Raw genomic sequence first — 20,275 nt, 5'->3', positions numbered from 1 at the left:
CCTCGCAAAATGATTCAGTGAATCGAATCGCTCGAATCAGCGCACATTTGACTGTCACCTGCTCAAAACAACAAACAAACTTGTGTAATGAAAACTTTTACAAACCAGCTGCCAATGTTTTCATGAAAGTGGAATCTATTAAATATAACCTACGAGTCAGTAAATACCAAATATAAATTTTAATACAAATGTAAACCTTGTATATAATTTGTGTCCTTTTAATAATTTGAATGCTAGGTTTTTTTTTAAATTCTCACTCTGACTGACTCCTTTACCAGTGTGCTGGCTACTGAACTATAGGGAGCTGATTGAGACGCACCGAGAGATTTAGTTTGGATTTATTTGTCTTTCTGTGAATTATTCTCATCTTAAACAGGACAAAGTGTCCAAACACAGAAAAACTCCTGCTGAAGCAACTGAGATCCACGTGACACACTATTATAAAGATGGCGTTTATTAAAGAGGAGAGTGAAGACGTGAAGATTGAAGAAACATTCAGAGTCAAACAAGAAGATGCTGAGGAACAAACAGGTTGGTTTTCATTTTCAAAGATGATCTCACTCATTTTAAAGTCCAGCTCTACAGAAATAGAGATATGAAAATAATACAGAAGTAGCCTAAACAAAACAATTATTTTGAGTAACATTAAATCCATTATCTACTTTTGATTAGAAAACAACGAAAACGGTATCTGACAAAAAAAAATATTTTGCATGAAGCAAACAATGACAATTCAGTTTTAACTTGACATTTGTTTTATTTGTAATTTTTTTCAACTCGTCCCCAAAAGTGCCATACTAACACATACATACCTGAATGTAAATAGCAGTAAATGTTCATTACAGCAAGCAATAAATAAGTCATAATGTCAGAAATACCACCTATAAAATAATAAAACATTTCTCCAGCTGACACAGCTTGGTAGTTACTGTTTATCTTTGTTCTTCATTTGAAGATCTTTGGTGAGCAAATAATACAGTCAGTGACCAGTTACTTTATAATGAACTGCAGCATAATAAAATCAAACTGTTCATGTTTATGAACGACACAAACCGTTGATATCAAAGACCTAAGTAGTGAACTAAAAAAAAAACATCTGTTGTGATTTTCACACCTTCTGTTATGCTCCGTTGTAAATGTATGATCAGAAGTTGATCTAGGATGAGAGTTTCTTCTCCTGAATTCATGTAGCAGCACACGTGTGGGATCTTCTTCACATTAAGACACAACATAAATGTGAGGAACAAACTCTCAATAGATTTAACAGGGGATACTGAGACTAGCTTATATATAGCCGCTTTTCCACCGTAGGCCGAACAGCTCTAAGAACGATAAGGAACGGTTCCGGCAGAATGCGTGTAGTGACGTTGCCACTTCGGATCAGTCACTCGTTTGTTGTCTGGCTACAAAAGCCTTGTCAGATCCGATTTTTCTGCATATCCGATTGGAGTCCGATCATATTTAGTAAGACTGAACAGCAAAAAATCACATTAAATCCTATTGTTACAAATCAGTGGTACGTTTGTATGTGGTTTGAAATCCTATTTCTGGAAATTCCTTTCAGTCTGAGCACTTGGATCGGATTTTGCATAGGTTTTTCACTAGGGGTGTAACTGAAAAACAAACATGACGGTTCGGTGCGTACCTCGGTTTTGATGTCACATTTCGGTGCAGCAGGGGGAAAAACTAAACATACAATTTTTTTTATTTATTTTTAATTAAACAGTGGTTTACTGAACAAATTGCTCTTTCTTTAAATAAATTCAGTTATAATTCAAATTTTCTTAGGGATAAAAATCTACGTCAGCTTATGCTCTAATGAGCCCTTTTACATTAGGCCTACTAGCCTATAAGGTTACCGTTAACAACAGAACCCAAACTTAAATTTAATTGCTATTTATTTTTAAATATAACAAGCAACTCAACTTTAAAAAAAAAAAAGTGTAATTAGTGGAACTAATTTACAGACCATTCAATCGCATTGAGGTCGAACAACTCCACTGTTGGTTGATCAAGAATTAATGGTTTGCGTTTTGTAGTTATGTTATTCTGTACCTGCCTATAGTGCTTTATTTCTGCTTATACGTTTATTTGTATGCTTAATTTTGCATTGCTTAGTTTTGTTTACATTACGTCGGGAGCTCTGAGAAGAAGAATTGAAACGTACATAGACTTGGATTATCGGGAGCTGAGAGTTTGTTGTGAACTTCGGTTTGTCTGTTCAATGGACAAATCTAGGATGTATTATAGTTTTGGATGTTTGTCAAGGTTTACCATTTGTTGGGTGGGTGGGGTTTTATCCTCCCCCTTTTTTCAGTCACAGACAGAGGATGCATTTTTTTGTGGATACGGTAGTCGGGCACATAGACAACTATTGATATATAATGGCACATACAGATAACAGAGTAAAAAATACCAAAGGATCAGCAATACACTTTGTTAGCTAGAATGTTAGAGGTTTAAACGAACCATTGAAAAGAACCCACATATTTACATATATGAAAAAACTAAAAACAGAAAAATAGCCTTTCTACAGGAAACATATCTACGTATTGAAGATCATAACTGACTTGGGTTGACCAGGTATACCACTCCAGTTTTAATCATAGGGCTATGGGTGCAGCCATAATAATTCATTAAAGTTTTATTTACTGTATCTGGAACTATTTCTGATCCACTAGGGTGGTATATTATCGTATCTGGTTATCTTTTTAATACACCAGTAGTTCTGGTCAGTGTCTACGCACCCAACTGGGATGATGTTAACTTTGTGAAAAAATTATTTTCTTTGTTACCGGATTTAAACACTCACCACCTTATTCTGGGTGGAGATTTGAACTGTGTGATGGATACAGCTATAGACCGTTCCAACCGTAGAACTGTACCTGTGTGGATCCTTGGAGGTTTTTATTTCCTGATAAAAAAAATGTTTTCTTGCCTTTCACATGTCCACCAGACTTAATCAAGGATAGATTAGTTCTTTACTGATAAAAGTCTTATCACTGCAATAAAAAACATAGAATACTCTGCTATTGGCGAATCAGACCATGCACCCGTAATTCTTGATATTTGTTTTTCATATAGCTATCCAACGCGCCCAGTATGGAGGTTAAACACAACCTTACTTTCAAGACGCAAATTTCTGTCAGTTCATATCTAGCACTATTGATAATTTTTTACTAACAAATAAAACCGATATATCACCATCACTATTATGGTGGGAGACGCTTAAGGCGGTACTAAGAGGAGAAATAATATCGTATTCTGCCTCACGTAATAAAGAACGAAAACAAACACAAGAGAAACTTATTAAATCTATACAGACAATTGACCATCAGTATGCTATGGCCCCAACGGCATAATTGTATAAAGAAAAACTAAGCCTTAAGACAAAATATGATTTAGTATCGACAGAAAAACAGAACGTGATCTAGTTTTTGCCCGTGCCAGGTTTTACGAACATGGTGAGAAGGCAAGTTGCCTTCTCGCACAACAGTTAAAAAGTAAATCAACTAAGTAAATTAGATAAACCTCTACAACTTCAAGAGATCGAGGATTCAATTAAAGCCATGCACAGTGGTAAAACCCCGGGACCGGATAGTTTTCCCGTCAAGTTCTATAAAAAAGTCTCCTCAAAACTGTCTCCTCTACTTCTTGGTATGTTCAATCATTCTTTTGAACAATCGATACTACCATTGAGTCTGTCACAGGCCCACATCACAGTTCTTTTGAAGTCAGATAAGGATGCCCTTGATTGTAGTTCTTATAGACCAGATGTCGTCATCTCTGGCCCTCGAGGTCCACTTTCCTGCAGAGTTTAGGACCAACCCTACTCAACCACACCTGAACAAGCTAATCAAGGTCTTCAGGATCACTAGAAGGTTACAAGCAGGTGAGCTTGATCAAGGTTGGAGCTAAACTCTGCAGGAAAGTTGACCTCAAGGGCCAGAGTTGAGAACCCCTGGTCTAAAACATGCCTAAACCATATTAATATGTGAGCTTTCCGCATAATTTTTCCTTTAGTCTTTCGTAACTCTTAGCAAACATATAATTCTCTCTAAAGACATGTTCTAGGCTAAGAGATGCCTGAGAGAAATATAATTTGTTATTTATTACAATTATAAAGCCTCCCAAAGTAAGTGTTTTTTGTGTAGATGTAGTTTGTTGTTTCTACATTTTTTTTCGTACATTTAAAAGAAATTGTTGTATAACAGATTTTGGTCAATGATTATTTGTTTGTGAAAACATGCTGATTTCACACAAAAATTTGTGCATACTCTTGATTATCGAATGGGACTCACTGTCTATCAGGGGAAACATACAAGCATAAAAAGAAGAGGACTTTATACTGATCCATGTGGCACTCCATACTTGTGTTTGATGAGATGCGTCTTGATTTACACAAGCAAAGTGGTGGCGGTCAGATATACGCGATGTTAACCATGGCATTAAACCATGCTAATTCTTGTCCAGAAATACCAAACGATTTTTCAAACTGTCCAAGAGAATGTTATGATATATTTTGTCATAATGTCTAATAGCACCTAAAGAAATGCATGTAGCCATGAATATATGCCAAAAAACGTTAATTAGTAGCTTTTATATGCACAGTTTCTGTACTACAATGGAGATTAAATCCTGATTGAAATAGTTCACAAATACAGTTTCTCTCCTAAAATCATAGCTGAGAGGAAAATATTTTGGCAGATGTGAGTTCTGTAATTAACCAGTTCTCCTGAGTCAAGCTTTTTCATATGTAAGGGAAACAGGTAAATTTAGCTCAAAGGGAATCATTTAAGATTTTAAAGGGAATTTGGACAGAATCACTGTTTTACGGCTGATCACTGAGACGGCCAGCGATTCATTGAATGGGCCGTATAACATCAACTCTGCAATGGATATTAATATCCAAAATATAGTGAAAACACTATTAATTAGCACAGTAACAAGACATTAACTTGTAAGCACAAAACACAAGATACTTCTCTTTTCAATATAAATAAGGCTTTATTGGATAAATCTAAGACATATAAACTAATCTAACACATAAACACACGCATTCACACAAGTTGCAGAAAGACAGAAAGTGAGGAAATAATTAGTTTAAGAGAATGAAAATGTGAAATCCCAAGTTTACAGCAATATGTGCAATTGCATAGATCTGAACAACCATCAATCACTTAATTAACCCTCGCATTGAGTTCCTCAATGAGGTTAAAATTTATAATAAATGCACCAGTTCAGCTAGGATCTGGAGGTACTTGCGTTCCTGTGTCCGGGGTTCCCTTTGTTGTCGTCCTTGCAGAACAGGGGGTTTCCCGCGGTCGCTGATTGGCTGGAAGTTCAGGCTTGGGAAGCCAGTGGTTGGGCGTTGGCTGACGACGCGGAGCTGTGGTCTGGTTAAAGTTTTAGACGGCACTCGAGGCACGGCGTTAGGCAAAACGTAACTCAGAAGAACACGAAACTCTCAACGGAAAATAAAATAAACTAAAGTAAAGAAATAGAAGTAAAGTTTGACGAGACTAGGTGGCGTTTCTCCTCATGGTTTTGGAGGAGATGGCGTGTAAGCCAGAGCACGCTCAAAACTAAAGAAGCATGATTTAAAGAAAAACAACAAGGCTCAAAAGGCAAGAAGGAAGAGCGCGAGAGAGAGACAAAAGGCATTTAACTAAAAAGCATGACTAAAAGCGAAAAGCTAAAAGCTAGACACAAAAAGCAAAGTTTGATGGTGTTCTGAGTATTTAAACCAGGCTGTTTAACACACCCCAAATGGTGTTTTGACCAATTAGAGGTCATCGTTGCTCGGGGTGTTGTATATTCCTCCTCCCCATTCATAAATCAACTGTTATCTCATCATTCACATGGTCCGAGCTTTTCCCGCTCTTGCAGCGTATAATATTGGACCTGATTTCTATAACAAGAATATGATAATTTTGACAAATAGTTGATTGGAAGAAACGTTTCCAGCAAGAAGATTCAAACACATACATACCAAATATGAATACGAACCATTAAGCTATTCAATAGTTATTAAAAAAATACATACACAATAAATGATTAAGACCTGATAAGTCACATGTAGGTTACATACATGATATGGAGTTATGCATGGAGATGATTAGTTGCTCAGGTCCTTTTAGTGTCATTTAGATGCATATTTACATGGAAATGCAGTTTCTGTGCCATTCTCTGAACATAAGGATACGTTCTGTGAAGACCAGAGAGGTTAAAATGTCTGTAAGGAATCTGCCTGTTCTTTGTCTTAGGTGGGGGGAGAAGTCAATCCAAAGAGCTCGTGATTGCCATCACTGGTTACCATGTGACGGTCACGCTGTGCATCTCTTTTGGCCATTATTCTTGATAACTTGCCCCAAAATTGACAATCTCCTTGGAATTGTCAATAAGTGTTCTTCTGTTTAAATGCTGTGAGCTACTCAAAGCTGCTAGTTGGTTCAGGCTTGGGGCCAGGATCTGATTTACGACATCCTGTGTCTTGGGCCTCTTGTGGAATTCTGGGCTCCTCAGGTTTCAGCCATGTTTGACCAAATCTTAGATTGTCTGATTCGGTCTGATATCCTACATACCCCCCTTCGATCGGAGATGTGTTGAGTTGAAGACATCGGCGAGCGCTGGAGAAACAAAGGCAGAAGAAGCAGACAAACACAGCAAACAACAAGACACCTCCATAACTGTTACTGTACTGGTGCAGGCATCAGGTTATTTAGGTACAGGTGGTAAAGTTCAATTAGTCAAACTAGTTTAGTAAATTGAATATGTTTTAATTCAATCTGGAAATTGTTCTAATTTGGTTCCGTACGTTGATTCGTCAATCAAATTTTGCGGATAACTTTGTTTGGTTCTTCTAGGTTGTCTTAATTTAAAACGTTTACCGTTAATTTTCTAGTAACATCATTTGCAATGAAATGAATTGACCTATCGTGCATGGAGCTCTCTGGCTTCCATTCAGTTTAGAATTACTGGCGGATATTAGGTGTGGTGAGTCAATCCTAATATCAGACCTTTGACCCTTGCAGGGTGTCTAGGTGTTTCACCTACTAAGGAAAGAGGGGAAGGAATCAGGATAGGTAAAAGAAGAACAAAACAAAACAAAACAAAGCTGCTGTGGATTTTCCTAGCATGGCTTACAACTACTGTTGAGCTAGGATGTCACGTGCAGCTAGTGTGTCATGTACCTTAACTTAGTGTCAGGTGTTCTACCTATTGTGAGGATGGCTGCATGTTTCTTCATGGTGGGCATATGTAACTTTATGTTACGCTAAAATTTGGATATTCTACTTGTGGGAAGAAAATGTTTGTTGACTGTGTTATCAGTAGATGTGGTTACCTCTGGGTGTAGGTAATGTTGTGTGTGTTAATGGTGTAGTGTATGTGTGGTCAGATCTGTTTCAGTCTGTGTTGTCTCCCCCCTTTTCTTGTATGTCAGTGAAGACTGGCTCTCTGCATCCTTGGCTTGGATGAGGGCATGTCCATGATCTAATGGGGGTCAGTCCAGCAAGGCAGGAAGTTCTTTAGCAGACAGTCGGAGCTAGTTTGGCATGGCTGTGTGAAGCTGGGGTGCAAACTTTGTCTCCTACATTGCATTTCTCTTGTGATGCCTTCTGGTTGTGGCAGACTTTCTGACCTTCTGTGCTTGGGTGGTTGCTGCTACACAGACAGGAATGTGGTTCTTGGAGTTGGAGTTAACTTGACAGTTTGTTAGTGAGCGGTGGGTGACTGAGGTGATGTTCTTTGGTACCTCAGAGTTTTCATCAACCGTTGGCCGTGAGAGACTTGCTCGTTCTGGGTGGTTGTTGAACAGGTGCTTGTCATCTCTGATGTGGTGTACCAGGTGATCACCGGCCTTCCGTTCAGTCGCTGGTCACAGCGAGCATGACTCAACTTTGTGGTCATCCATGTTCAGCTTTCCTTGAAGGAACTCTTTCATTTGTCTCATGACTTGTTCCATGTCGTCTGAGGGTAAGCGGTCTTGCTCTTCTGCATACTCAGCACTGTGCATGTCTGAGTGGTGCTGAGGTGGGTTTTGTTGTCGCTTACCCACACGAGTTGCTCTTGGATGAGTCAGGCGATTACCTTTGGATGTCTGGTTAGGTTTCCAGTTGTTCTTATCTTTTGGGTTTCTTGAGAAGCGTGGCTGTTCCCATGGATTTTTCCAGTGGCTGGGCTGAAAGCTGTCGTGGACATGGGGGTCACGTTCTCTGTGCTCTTGATGGAAGACTCTGGTGTCGTGATGCCACTGGGTGTCGTCCAGTGCAAGGCTTGAGTCTTTGGTTACAGAGTTCAAGAGTGTGGATGTTTTGTTACCTTTCTTTGAGGCCATCTTCTGCTTGTTGTAGGCCTTCTGTGTTAGGTCACGCAACTGTTGGATGGTCATGGAGCGTGGACAGGCCATGACGCCAAGATGGTGGCTGACTCCAGGGTGCAGATTTCTTACAAAGAGGCTTTTGAAGTTCACATCCTCTTCAAGGTCAGGTTCGTTGTGTGCACCAAAGTAGGCTTGACGGAGTCGGTTGTAGTAAGCTTGTGGAACCTCTTGTCGACCTTGTTTGATCTCCAAGGCAGTTAACAGTCCATGTTCAGACTCAGGGTCTGTAAACTCTTTAATCAGGACCTCACGAAGTAGCTGGTAGCTTGACTTTGTTTGACTGGGCTGTCGATCTAGGAAGTTTCGTACCTCAGGACTTGACGTGGCTCTTAGGAGGTATAACCTGTCTCTGTCAGTCACATGAGGTCTCATTTCCAGATGATATGTAAGGGAAACAGGTCAATTTAGCTCAAAGGGAATCATTTAAGATTTTAAAGGGAATTTGGACAGAATCACTGTTTTACGGCTGATCACTGAGACGGCCAGCGATTCATTGAACGAGCCGAACTCTGCAAACTCTGCAATGGATATTAATATCCAAAATATAGTGAAAACACTATTAATTAGCACAGTAACAGTTTAAGAAGTTTAAGACATTAACTTGTAAGCACAAAACACAAGATACTTCTCTTTTCAATATAAATAAGGCTTTATTGGATAAATCTAAGACATATAAACTAATCTAACACATAAACACACGCATTCACACAAGTTGCAGAAAGACAGAAAGTGAGGAAATAATTAGTTTAAGACAATGAAAATGTGAAATCTCAAGTTTACAGCAATATGTGCAATTACATAGATCTGAACAACCATCAATCACTTAATTAACCCTCGCATTGAGTTCCTCAATTAGGTTAAAATTTATATTAAATGCACCAGTTCTGATTGGCTGGAAGTTCAGTCTTGGGAAGCCAGTGGTTGGGCGTTGGCTGACGACGCGGAGCTGTGGTCTGGTTAAAGTTTTGACGGCACTCGAGGTCAGACTCGGAGAAGCGGCGTTAGGCAAAACTTAACTCAGAAGAACACGAAACTCTCAACGGAAAAGAAAATAAACTAAAGTAAAGAAATAGAAGTAAAGTTTGACGAGATTAGGTGGCGTTTCTCCTCATGGTTTTGGAGGAGCTGGCGTGTAAGCCAGAGCACGCTCAAAGAGCGCAAAAAAGTGATGACTGAGAAGCATAGCTCAAAGCTATGACTAAAAAGAGAGAAAGGATGACTAAAAAAGGGTAAAGCTAAAAGGGGATGATTTGATGGTGTCCTGAGTATTTAAACTGGGCTTTTGGCCACATCCCAAATGGTGTTTTGACCAAATTAGGCACTGTCTTAGCTCGGGGTGTTGCGATGTTTCTCCTCCCAAAATACATACACAATAAATTATTAAGACCTGATAGTCTGATGTGTGGGTTACATACATGATATGGAGTTATGCATAGAAATGATTAGTTGCTCTCAAGTCCTTTTAGTGTCATTTAGGTGCATGGAAAGGCAGTTTCTGTGCCATTCTGTGAATGTATGTGGACATGATCTGTGAAGACCAGAGATTAAGAGGTCTGTAAGGAATCTCAATCTGTTCTTTGTCTCCGAGGTGGGGGGAAAAGTAAATCCGAAGAGCTTGTGATCACTATCACTGGTTTACATGTGATTGTCACGCTGTGCCATCTCTTTTGACCATTAATCTTGATTACTTGCCCCCAAAATTGACAATCTCCTTGGAATTGTCAATAAGTGTTCTTTTGTTTAAATGCTGTGAGCTACTCAAAGCTGCTAGTTGGTTCAGGCTTGTGGCGCCAGGATCTGATTTACGAACATCCTGTGTCTTGGGCCTCTGTGGAATTTGGCTCCTCGTGTTTCAACTATGTTCTTGATCAAATCTTAAATTGTCTGATTCGGTCTGATACCCTACACATAAGAGGTTTGATAACTGCCAGCTTGAAAAGTATTTGGGACATTTTCTAAAGAAAGGAAGAGTTAACTATAGAGGATTACAGGCAACACGTCTTTCAGTAGCTTAGTGGGTAGTGTTTAGCACACATTTTGTTGATTTTGATGCTTTACATGTCTAAGTGTGATGTCTTGCTTTGTGCCATTAAAAAACTTGTATTGGTCTCTTTTTGCTTTAGACCTGATGCCGCTGAAAAAGGAGAGTCAAGAACTAGATGAAATGGAAGACAAAGTTCAGTATGAGGAACATCATAATTTCACAACAGGAGAAAATTTGTTTAGTTCCTCACAGACTAAAAAGACTACAGGAAAAAGAGCTCAAAAAACAGGAGCCAGAAGTCATTTCACCTGCCAACACTGTGGAAAAAATTTCACTGAAAAAAGAAGCCTTGAAGTCCATATGAGGATTCACACTGGAGAAAGGCCTTACACCTGCCAACAATGTGGAAATAGTTTCATTCGAAAAGGAGACCTTAAAAACCACATGAGCGTTCACACTGGTGAGAAGCCTTACACATGCCCTCAATGTGGAAGGGGTTTTACACGTAAACAAACTCTTAATGCCCACATAAGAATTCACACAGGAGAGAAGCTATACACCTGCCAACAATGTGGAAAGAGTTTCACAGTAAGAGGAAACCTTGAAGTCCATATGAGAATTCACACAGGAGAAAAGCCTTACACCTGCCAACAATGTGGAGAAAGTTTCATTAAAAATGAAACCCTTAAAGTCCACATGAGAGTTCATACTGGAGAAAAGCCTCACACCTGCAAACTGTGTGGAAAAAGTTTAGTTAAAAAAGCAACCCTTGAAAGGCACATGAGGATTCATACCGGAGAGAAGCCTTACACCTGCAAACTGTGTGGAAATAGTTTCATACGAAAATCAGACTTTGAAAACCACATGAGAATTCACACTGGAGAGAAGCCTTACACATGCCCTCAGTGTGGAAGGAGTTTTACACGTAAACAAACTCTTAAAGCCCACATAAGAATTCACACTGGAGAGAAGCCATACACCTGCCAACAGTGTGGAAAGAGTTTTACTCATCAAGGAAACTTCAAAGGCCACATGAGAATTCACAGTGGAGAGAAATCTTTGACCTGCCAACAGTGTGGAAAGAGTTTCAGACGTAAAATATCCCTTAATAACCATATAAGGTTTCACTCGATAGAAGGAATTTATGTCATCAGTGTGGAAGGAGTTTCACAGAAAGGAAGCACTGTAAGAATCATGTAAGAACTCACATCGGGAAAAAAAGAATTCATTTGTGCCATCACTGTGGAAAACTGGAAAAACAGACAAAGCAAACCTTGAGATTCATGTGAGAATTCACAGTGAAGAGAAGCCTTTCACATGCCGTCACTGAGGAAAGAGTTTCAGATCAAAAGAAAACTTAACTGTCACGTGAGGCTTCACACTGGGGCAGTCGTGGCCTAATGGTTAGTGAGTCTGACTTGTAACCCGAAGGTTGCAGGTTCCAGTCTCAGTACTGGCAGGAATTGTCAGTAGGGGGAGTGAATAACCAGCGATCTCTTCAACATTCAATACCTCGACTGAGGTGAGACCGTTGAGCAAGGCACCGAACCCCCAACTGGTCCCCGGGTGCCGCAGCAATATGGCTGCCCACTGCTCCGGGTGTGTGTTCACGGTGTGTGTTAACTACTGTGGATGGGTTAAATGCAGAGACACACGTCTCTTCACTTCACTGAAGAAAAGCCATTTACTTGTCTTAAAGGGATAGTTCACCCAAAAATTAAAGTCATCATTTACTCACTCTCAAGTTGTTCCAAACATGTATCAGTCCCTCCAGGATTTTGCGAATCTGCAATTGTTGAATTCATCACAAAAAAAATCAAGCAAACTCCACAATTTTCGCAAGAGCTCGCGAATTTTCGTAATTGCCGCAGATTTTGGGCTTAGTCCCATGGTCCCATGCCGTCATCGCAACGCGCATTCAGTCAAAGAAAGGTTTCTCAGTTCCAAAAATGGAATGAACAGCCTTGTGTTCTCATCATGACCGATTTACAAGAGCTACATTGGACAAACAAACCGAAAGTTTCAGCAATATATATACTCGTTTGGGCTACGCAGCGCAGACCGTTTATCTGCTCGGGCCGGAGCCGCGGGCTGATCTCGATCACGCGACACCGTTATACACAGCGCTGGGAGATACAGTGAAGAAAGTAGTCCAATTCGCTGCAGAATCAATAACATCTCTGAAATTTTGTGAGAAGCATTCAAATTCGGTGCAGAATTCTGCTAAAGCTACAGATACCAGAACAAACGCCACTGATGTGGAAACCAGGAAAAACATTGTTCAATAAACACAAATCACCACCATTCACCATGGATTTAACAGTAAAGCTACAGGAACAACTTGTGGCAGAAATGGTCTAATGTTTTCGAGTGTTTTTAAATGCTTCACGTTGCCGCCGCCGCCATGTTGTGAAGGCGCTGTGTGCTTCGTTGTGAAAGCGAAACTACTTTGTTTGGTCTTCCAAAAGAGGACACAACTAGAAATCAGCGGTTAAGTTGTATTTACAACACTGTTCCAGAACAGTTCAAACCAAATATTCGTGTGTGTGCATGGTAAGGGGCGTAACATTTCCGTCACACGCATGAGGTATTCGGCCAATCACAACGCACTGGATAGCTGACCAATCGGAGCACATCTCGCTTTTCAGAACGATGAGCTTTGTAACAATTGATGCGTTTCAGAAAGGCGGGGCATAGAGGAGAAACAATACTGTACAGTATGTGGAAAATAATGTGTTTTTTGAACCTTAAACCGCATAAACATTTCATTACACCAAATAAACAAAATAATGTTCTTTTTTAGCAACGTCATATGACCCCTTTAAAGCTTTAAGTATTACCAAATTTGAAAGTTATTTTCAATCTGATGACATTATTCGTTCATCCTTCATAGGTTGCCCCCATTTATAAAACTAAAAGTTTCATAATGTAGGAAAGCAAACATTTATTTAAAAATAAAAAACTTAAATTACCACTAGTGGAAGGCTGCATAGGCTTAATAGCCATTTCCACTCCCTAATACATATTTTTTGTATTTATTAAATTATGTTTAGACATTATGAATGACAGTAAAAGTTAATTTTATCTGCATCTCAACTACCCCAGACAGCACAAGTACATCTGTAAGGCATCTGCTAAAGATCTGGGAAACATCTGCTGTGTAATCTGATAAACGTCTTAGAAGCAGTTTTACATGCATTCTAATAAATGTCTATTTAACATCTGACAGGAAACGTCTTAGAGACGTATTGCAGATGATAAAATACATCTTTGCATATGTAAATGCAGACATCAAATAGACATCTCCGAGATGTACATGTGCGATTAGGGTGAGTGCTTTACAGTCAGGTGCTGGTGCCACCTTCTGTAGAACTTAATGGCACTGGTGCTGGTGTCCTCTAATGTTAGTCTGGAGCCCTACAATGGTTCTCGAAGTCAGAAAAGTCATAACATTGTTAGAAGAATGTTGTCTGTGGTATATTTTCACTGCAAAACAATAAGAAATGCCGCAAATATCACCGCAAATTTTGAGAAAAGCCGCAGCAAAATCAGTCAATTTAGGCCGCAAAAATCAGAAAAAAGTCCCGCGAAATTCTGGAGGGACTGGTATGAGTTTCTTTGATTTAAGACCCCCTAATAGAACATACACACACACACACACCTGCCGATTTGTCACCTGAAGACCGATGTCCTTTGAAATACTCCTAGAACGTTGGAGAGTTGAGTTGACATGTTTGAGATGAATCTGTGTAGTAGAAAAAAACTTCTATAATCTGGTGTTGAGTGATTTTATTTTTCAAGTTCTTCTGTGTTTATTTCTTTTCTCATCAGTCTTTTGATTTGCCCCCATCCGGTTTTTTTTTTTCTTTATTTTTTTGGTCATTTGTTTGAAAGTGTTGCCCTTTGATTTCATTGTAAATAATGTAAATATTACCAGGTTCTATCACCGCAGAGGCAGTTGACTTTTTTGTTTTGGATTGCTTGTGATTGCTGTAGCCAGGAAGTCAGGGAAGTCCACTCTAATTCTTTTCTTTTCATCTAGGTCAAGTAGTGGTTATGTTTTTAGTCAGTAGCATCTTTTGTTTGTTGTTTTGGCTTTTACAAATCCTGAGATTCATATTTGAGTGGTGTAAGAGAAAAACAAAAACTCATGGAAACAGTAAAAGCGGTTCACCGCTGTTCAGTTCATTTTCATATCAAGCTACCAGCTAACATCAAAATTTAAGAAATTTAAAACAATTTAAATGACAAAACTCACTTTTAGACACCAGCAAATATCTGAATTAACTTACGATTGCGACCCAATGGGAATTGATCACCGTATGAGACAGAAATGTATTTTATGCAATGCTAAAGACTACGTATGCTATCCATCGCCATTATAAATACACTTTATGGTTATGAAAATACCAGACACCACTTGAAGATCTTGTACAAATCATATATGATTATAATCATGTATTTATTTGTTTTCATATTTGTTCTGTCTCTTACCCATGTCTTTGTTGATACCGGACTTCTGCAAATGTCATACATAAACACAAGGGTTTATCAATATTTTTCTATTTTGTTATACGTGTACGCATTTGGACGTAAAAGCATAATGGAGCCGTTTTGTGCATTCCTGTCATCACAAATAAACGGAGCAGCTGCGACTGAACAAGTATGTGTTCTATTTTTATATGAAATAATGATAAATATCAGTTTGATTTAGCATGCTGACACAAATGAATAAATTACTATTTGTATTGTAAATCATTGGTATATAAAAATATCAGTTCTGAATTCTTTAGTTAGTTGATATACTTAGTTTTCATTCTTTTTTCCCCTCGCTGGTGAAATGGTGGGGTTGTGTGACATTTGCGTCAGAGAGGCGTGTTAATGGCGGGTTTTTGAGTAGCGCTGGTCGGCTATTGGCCCAGCACAGCTCGTTAGCCCTGGCTCGCACTGGCCTGACAGTGGAAAATCAGCTACTGTTTTTAAGACACTCCGTAGTTGTTTCTTATTTATTTAGCCATGCTGATATAGAGTGATATCACAATGCTACAAGTGTGATATTGCTCATATGTGTGTATATATATATATATATATATATATATATATAATGTGTATATATACAGTCCTGCTCACCATTATAGACACCCATAAGGTACATAAGTAAAGTACATAATGTGGAATAAAAATGAATCAAGTGAAACAGCTTTTTTTCTATAGTGAACTTGTTTGATACAAAAGAGCAAATGATAAACAATTATTTTTTTTAAATTGGGAGAAAAAATAGAAAACCTCAAAAGCTTGCTGTGATACTGGTAGTGGCACCCTTTACTACAGTATAAATCAGTATGGAAATACATTTTGATTCACCTGTGGTATATCACAAATGAAAATCACCTGTGATAAATTGTCAGTGCCCATGTGACATAAATTAGCCACTGAATAATGACTTCAGTGTTTTAAAAAGCCACATGTTACTCCCTGTTCCTTTGTCATAATGGTGAAGACAAATGAGCTGTCTGAAGACATCAGAAGTGCTATTATTAGCAAACACAAGACCTCCAAAGGGTATAAGGCCATCTCCAAAGTCCTTGGTATCCCTGTTTCAACAGTGCGCTATGTTATTAAGAAGTTTGCCAAGCATGGAACTGTCAAGAACCTCCCTGGACGTAAGGGAAAGAGAAAAATTGATGAGAGAACTCTTCAAAGGTTGGTGCGAATGGTGGAAAAAACACCACGTCTAATAGCTGTTTCACACATACTCCGTCTGCAGTGCGTATGCGTTGCGTTTTTTTTTTCCGCACTCATGTTAACGGTTTAGAACGTTCAGACTGCACGCGGTTGCGGTCCGTCAGTGCGTTCCAGGAACGGTGCGTCTGCAGCAGTGCAGCGATCGTTTACGCACAGAGTTTATTTTTGCTGTGCTGCAGATGCTGAATTAAAGTGACAGTACATTGTTCGCTATAAAAATGAACATGGATTGACACGGAAATGAGGTAATTTCACAATAAAATGATATAATTAAAGTCTACTGGGTTTCACAGTCAACACGTGGCTTTTTGGCTACGTTTAAAACAAGGAAAAGTGCACTTTTAGATAAACAAGGCAACATAAGAGATGCACTTGTGGAGGTAGAAAAACAAAGTTCTTTAAGACCCGCGGGATTGCTTGTAGTAAAGATTTAAATGCAAAAGAATAGGCACGAGAGTCGACTGTTTCTGTCAGTGGTGAGTTTTAATTTAAAATGTTTGTGATAGCATATAACCTACATTTCTTGTTAAACGTAGGCTGTTGCCACTTGCTTGAGCAACTTATTATACAAACCTATAAGTCAAATGCATGAATAATACGTTGTTTATATTTATTGAGTTTAAATTAATGTCTATGAAAGATTGTTACTGTACTGTGATAAAAGAGGATCACAATGCTGAAAAAGCTGTAACAATGTTTGGATTTGAAATCAAAGTAATGGATAAATGTTGTGTTTGTGGTAAACAGCCGCGGATCAGTAGTGGACTGCAAACACGTCCTGTGTGAAAGCACAATGAGTCCGTGCTGCTTTTGCACCGCATACGAAATGCACATGGACCGCATATGCACTGCAGACGGAGTATGTGTGAAACAGGCGTAACATCCAAAGACCTGAAGGCCAACCTGGAACAGTCTGGGGTCAGTACTATACGCCACACACTAAACCAAGCAGGGCTTCATGGACGAAGGCCAAGGAAGACACCATTGCTGAAGAAAAGACCGAAAGGAACGACTGATCTTTGCCAAAGAGTACCTGGACAAACCATAATCCTTCTGGGAAAATGTTCTGTGGACAGACGAAACAAAAATAGAGCTTTTTGGCAATGCACAATAACAGTTTGTTTACAGATGGCGCAATGAAGCTTATAAGGAAAAGAACACCCTACCAACAGTTAAGCATGGTGGAGGATCCATAATGCTGTGGGGCTGCGTCTGGTACTGGAGGCCTTGACTGTATCACAGGAATCATGAAATCAGAGAATTACCAAGAGATTTTAGAGCAAAAATAGGAACCTAGTGTAAGAAAACTTGGTTTGAGTCGAAGATCATGGGTCCTCCAGCAAGACAAAGACCCAAAGCACACATCCAGAAGCACGCAGGAATGGTTGAAAAGGAAAAAATGGACTGTTTAAAATGGCCAGCAATGAGTACTGATCTCAATCCCATTGGAAATCTTTGGGGTGCGCTGAAATCTGCCATTGGGGAAAAGACCCTGCAAACGTTCAAGAGCTTGAACAAATTGCTGTAATTTTCTCCCACTCTTCCTTTGCAGAGAAATGCAAGAAGCTTATAGATGGCTACAAGAAACGTCTGGAGGCTGTCATTGCTGCGAAAGAGACAAACAAACAAAGGTGTGCTGCTGTGGAGAATGGTTCCCCTAAGAGAACGAGAGGGTGTTGGTCCAATTTCTCCAGGGCAGATTCAGGTGCATGTTGTTTCGAGGCAGCATCACGTAATGTAGGCAAAAAACAAGAATTTCATTCTAAATGTCCAGAGTGCCCATTTCCTCCAGGTACTGGAAGGCAGCATTATAATTAGAAATGACCGCACACCAGGTGTCCCACCAAAGACGCTCAATCCTCTGGTTGTGCACACTTCTGCCAGTGATAAAACTGTTCTTTTCTAGAAAGAAAAACCTCATACAATTATCATTACCTGGTTACAAAACATTTGCAAAAATTATTTATTGCTAACATTTTGTTTCTGACACCACATTGAGCAACTTGTCAGGTTTTTTTTTTTTTCTCTCCAGAGGACCCATTCTGAAGGCCCATTCAACTGAAGTTGAAGTTTTTTTTTCATATAAAAACGTTATGTTAACATCTGTCACGGTTATGTTCTGTTTACATAGACTTTGAGTTTGTTTTCATTTCCTGTTCTCCTGTTTAGTTTTGTTCCTTGACCTAGTTTTCCTTAGTTCATTCTGTTCACCTGTGTCCTGTTAATTAAGTCATTAGTTCCTCTCTTATGTTTGTATAAATACTCCTTGTTTACTTCTCTCAGGCTATGTCCACACGAAGCCAGAGCTTTCCCTATCCGATCTTTTTTTTCCCTCATCAAGAAATCTCTGCGTCCACACGAAACCACAAAACTGACACAAAACAATGTAATATACATGCCAGACCAGTATGTGGCGCTGTAATTCTGCCACAGAGATACACTAAAAACGGAGAAGAAGACTTGGACTATGCGCATAAACCTTGCACGCGGTATACAAACGAACATGGAACAATACATTTATTAATCTGTGTTAATGTTAGTTAATAAAAAGACAATCGTTCAGTGTTTGTTCATGTTTTTGTTGCTGTTACGTGACGTAGCGGTGTCTGACTACGGGCGAGACGTGGGCTGATGACGTCATTGTTTCAGAAAATATACGGATTCGCTGTCCACACGAAAACGCAAGGGCGGCGTTTTCAAATGTATCCACTCTGAGACACGGTTTCAAAAAATATCGGTTTCGCTCTCCCAAAACGCCGGATCCGTGTGGATGAAATGCTTATACGATACAAAATGTATGCGTATACAGCTAAACAAAACGTGTGGACGGGGCCTCAGTTGCCGGTTATTGTGTATGCTGTTTAATGTTGAGTTGCTGTTGGATGTTACCCCGGTGTGTGAAACCTGCTTCATCTTGTGGAGTATCATTAAAAGGATTTATTTATATGATCTTCGTCATCATCTTCATCATCCTTCCCAGCAGCAGCGTGACAGAATAACCGGCCATACAAAATGAACTGGGCTGAGGAGATGCTGTTTAACATCCAGCAGGGTAGACTGCTTTTGGAGGAATATGTGGAGGAGTTCCTGAGCGTTTTCCATCTGGTGAGCTGGAGCGATCATATGGTTAACACTTTCTTCCGGATGGGACTCGATGATGATAATTTGTTTCGATTCCTTGCGATTGTTATAGACCCGCAGCGGACTTTATTAATTACGTCCTCGATTTAAACGATTCGGATTTCTTTGTTGATGAGTAAAGTTTTGTAATGAAGAGAGTCATTCGATTCCTATCCGGAAGCGTGTGGGCACTCCAGCTCACCACAAACCAGCACCCTCCACATACCTCTCCAATGGTTCCACTCCTATCCACCCAGGTTTCCCTGAGCCAGGAAGGAGGTTTCGAAAAGCGCTGACCTGGGAGCAAAAGTGGCGGATCCTACGGTTGTTGTTTTTAAATTTTTATACTTTATTTCACCAGGAAGTCTCATTGAGATTAAAATCTATTTTACAAGAGAGACCTGGCCAAGGTAGCAGCTAGGGATGCACCGATACCACTTTTTCCAGTACTTGCCCGATACCGATACTTTTATTTTTGGTACTTGCCGATACCGATGCCGATACTAAGACAACATTTTAAAATACAACAAATACACAAACAATATTTAAGCATAATATCCTCTCAACAGAAACAATCACAAGCTTCCATTACCAATCTCTTTATATGATGCCTTTAAATTCACCAATAGACACAAATTTATCACGTTTTAGATCTTGCAAATTATTCCATGCCCAGGGTGCATAACACGAAAATGCTAAAGGGAGGGGGAGTACTGTCAAGGTTATGTCCTGTTCTGTTCACATAGACTTTGAGTTTGTTTTCGTTTTGGGGGTGTACTAGAACAGTGTTTCCCAACCGGGGTGCCGCGGCACCCTGGGCTGCCGTCTGTCAAGAGCAGGGGTGCCGTGTAAAAAAAAATCATTTTTTAATATTTTTAAATTGCTAACATGTTCAACAAAGCATCTATTATATAATATCAATTTCTGATGTCGCCAATAATTAGAGATGCACCGAAATTTCGGCTGCCGGAAATTAGTTCACCGCTCAGGTTTCACTTTCACGTGGTGTGACGCTCTGCGTATTATCCCGCTCTATGCGTGTG

The 20,275-nt window shown here is 39.5% G+C and overlaps 1 protein-coding gene across 1 annotated transcript in view; it reads left to right on the top strand.

Moving 5' to 3' along the window:
• The window catches only part of LOC107727977 (zinc finger protein 431-like), a 28,540-nt gene extending 16,734 nt beyond the window's left edge, over positions 1 to 11,806 (top strand). Inside the window, exon 6 of the mRNA XM_016538031.1 lies at positions 10,507 to 11,806. Coding sequence (XP_016393517.1) covers positions 10,507 to 11,567 — 1,061 coding nt within the window. The 3' untranslated portion in view covers positions 11,568 to 11,806. The remainder of the gene's footprint in view (positions 1 to 10,506) is intronic.
• The last annotated feature ends 8,469 nt before the right edge of the window (positions 11,807 to 20,275 follow it).

Source organism: Sinocyclocheilus rhinocerous, unplaced genomic scaffold (genome assembly GCF_001515625.1).
Source record: "Sinocyclocheilus rhinocerous isolate Xijiao unplaced genomic scaffold, SAMN03320098_v1.1 scaffold1839, whole genome shotgun sequence".
Classification (NCBI taxonomy): domain Eukaryota; kingdom Metazoa; phylum Chordata; class Actinopteri; order Cypriniformes; family Cyprinidae; genus Sinocyclocheilus; species Sinocyclocheilus rhinocerous.
This window is presented reverse-complemented; position numbering and strand designations above follow the sequence as displayed.